This window comes from Mandrillus leucophaeus, unplaced genomic scaffold (genome assembly GCF_000951045.1).
Source record: "Mandrillus leucophaeus isolate KB7577 unplaced genomic scaffold, Mleu.le_1.0 Scaffold683, whole genome shotgun sequence".
Classification (NCBI taxonomy): Eukaryota; Metazoa; Chordata; class Mammalia; order Primates; family Cercopithecidae; genus Mandrillus; species Mandrillus leucophaeus.
The window spans coordinates 1,043,441-1,045,940 of record NW_012107397.1 but is presented as its reverse complement, the minus strand read 5'-3'; the positions used below and the strand labels follow the sequence as shown (position 1 = coordinate 1,045,940).

General features: G+C 40.1%; 1 protein-coding gene across 1 annotated transcript in view; it reads right to left on the bottom strand.

Moving 5' to 3' along the window:
- Positions 1-241: 241 nt before the first annotated feature.
- VGLL2 (vestigial-like family member 2) overlaps positions 242-2,500 on the bottom strand; it is a 7,925-nt gene continuing 5,666 nt past the window's right edge. Inside the window, exon 3 of the mRNA XM_012002346.1 lies at positions 242-1,363. Within this exon, the coding sequence (XP_011857736.1) occupies positions 1,323-1,363 (41 nt within the window). The 3' untranslated portion in view covers positions 242-1,322. The remainder of the gene's footprint in view (positions 1,364-2,500) is intronic.

Sequence of the window (2,500 nt, the reverse complement as noted above, 5' to 3'; positions counted from 1 at the left end):
TCTGTAAAACAGACAGGGGTACCTAACTTCTCATTCTCCAAGGTTGATGTGAGATGGGAACAGCTAACATATTCATAGCACAGCAAACACGATGGAAACACGTAAAGATCTGTCTATCTACATCTATCTATATCTATACATATGTAATACTACTGACATCAAATCATACTACTGTGTTATTTTATTCTACTAGAAAAAAACTAAGTTATTTATTTTCTTTTTATGAAACAACACAGTGAACTCATAGTAAATAGACATCTTTAATGTTCATCTCTTCTTCCTTATCACCTTCAGCTTTGCCCACGCACAGACCCTTTCCCCTGCCCCAACACTAAAGTGACCAAATCGCAACCAGAGAGGCTGAGAAAAAAATTCGAGGTAATGGAGACTTCTTGTACATTTCTTCCCCTTGTGGTGATTCCTAGTTCTTCTCCATGGAGACAGTTGGGGTCTTTCCTTGCTTTTTACATCCAGAGGATACAGGGACAGAATTCGTGGGAGAGAAGGCAGAGAAGCGTTTCTTCTTTCATCGTAAAATGTTCCTTGTAAAAAACATGATATATATGCATACATATATATATATATATAAAAAATATATCCAGTGCAATTGCAATTGTTCTGCCAAATACTGAGAAGTGCCACCTTGGGTGATGTATTTCTGGAGTTTTAAACAGTTGTCTAACAACAGCTGCATTTTAGTAAGACTTGGGCAGGTGGTTCCAGATAAGCCACTTGCCACTCACATTCAGGCTGAGGCTTCCATGTTCACAGTCCAAAGGAAAAAAATGTATCTTTGCGTCTGGAGTGGGCATTGTAGGGAAGGGATGGGCAGGAAGGGATCTGGAGGCTGAGAGGTGAGGAAGAAGGAATTGACTTCTCTTTACTTCTCTACCACAGTCTTAAATGCAAGTACACATACAATTTAAAATCTGACAGTAGTAGTGCTATAATCACACTACCTAACCAAATAATTCACATCAGCATAAAAAATATTCACACCAAAAAGTTTCATTTTCTTTCCCCCTTTCCAAGAAAGCTTATGATATCATATCACCTGACTCAGCAATCTCACCACAGATATTTCCAGTGATTCGGCCAAAAGTCATTAAACATAACTCGGAGTCTTTGGATTTGCTCTTTCAGCAGCAGGACTTATTTTTAGATGAATTTCTGTAATTGTGGTTTTTGGTTTTCCCAATACACTGAGAAGTCTGAAGTCTCTGCCTTCCCCCATGTCCTCATCCACGGAGTGAGAGGCACAGATGCTGAGCCTCCAAGTCTGGTCAGAAGGGAAGGGGAAGGGGAAACCCTGGGTCAGCAGATCAGCTCAGGAGGGATGCACCACAGAGGGAATAACGACGAGCTGCAAACCAAGATCAGAAGCTGTTACAAACCCACTCCATTTCAGCTCTGAGTGCCATCAATTGCACTATGCAGAGACCTACAGGGAAGAAGGTGGGCGGTCTAAAACCAGTACACATCCTTGCTTTTGTCCTGAGGCTGCAAACCTGAAAACAGAGAGAAGATAGAGAGAGGAGGTGGAGAGGGAGGGAAGGAGAGGGAGAGAGAGAGAGGGAGAGAGAGAGAGAGAAAGAGAGAGAGAGAGAGGAAGAAGAAGGAGGAGGAGGGAAGAAGAAGAAGAAGAAGAGGAGGAGGAGGAGGAGGAGGAGAAGGAAGAGAAAGGGAGGGAGAAAGAAGGAATGGGGGAGGGAAGGCACAAGATATTTAAGGAAAGAAAGACAAAACACTACTGTTTTACTGTGAAAGTCACAGACTTCACCTAAAGTTGGGGGCGGGGCGGGGGTGGGTGACTGAAAGTAAAAGCAAAGCAAACAGAAAAGTCAAATCACTTGAGGAAAGGGGCAGTGGGCAGACTATAAACCCAGCGATCTCACTTATTATATAACTATTTCTTTCATTTGCCCTAAAAATAAGAAAAGACAGCAAAAAAGCAAACCCTTATTAGACTGTACGTTTCAAATACTTTAAGCCAAAGACTTAGGATTGTCATTTAAAAATATTCTTTAAGATTTACATTTTTAAGAGATCTATTTTATTTGGCAATTAACTTGATATCAGTATCGCATTTTTCTTTCCTTACAACTGTCACTACGTGACAAGATCCCCCAAGACACAGAAGATTTTAAATTGTACTCTCAGCAGCTATTCTAGATCAGCGCTGTCCAATAGAAATACAACGGGAGCCATAAGCATAATTCTAAATATTCTAGTAGCCACAATTGGAAAAAAAGTAAAAAGAGATGAAAATTAATTTTTATAATCGATATGCAATGTGTCGAAAATATTTCAACATGTAATCAATATAAAAGTATTAACGAGAAATCCAGTGTGTATCATACACTGACAGCACATCTTAATTCGGCCTCACCACGTGCCAAGTGCTCAGTAGCCCCATGTGGCTAGCGGCTACAGTATTGAACAGCGCAGAGCTAGAACTTTTCCACTAAATTTTATTATTATTATTATTATTATTATTATT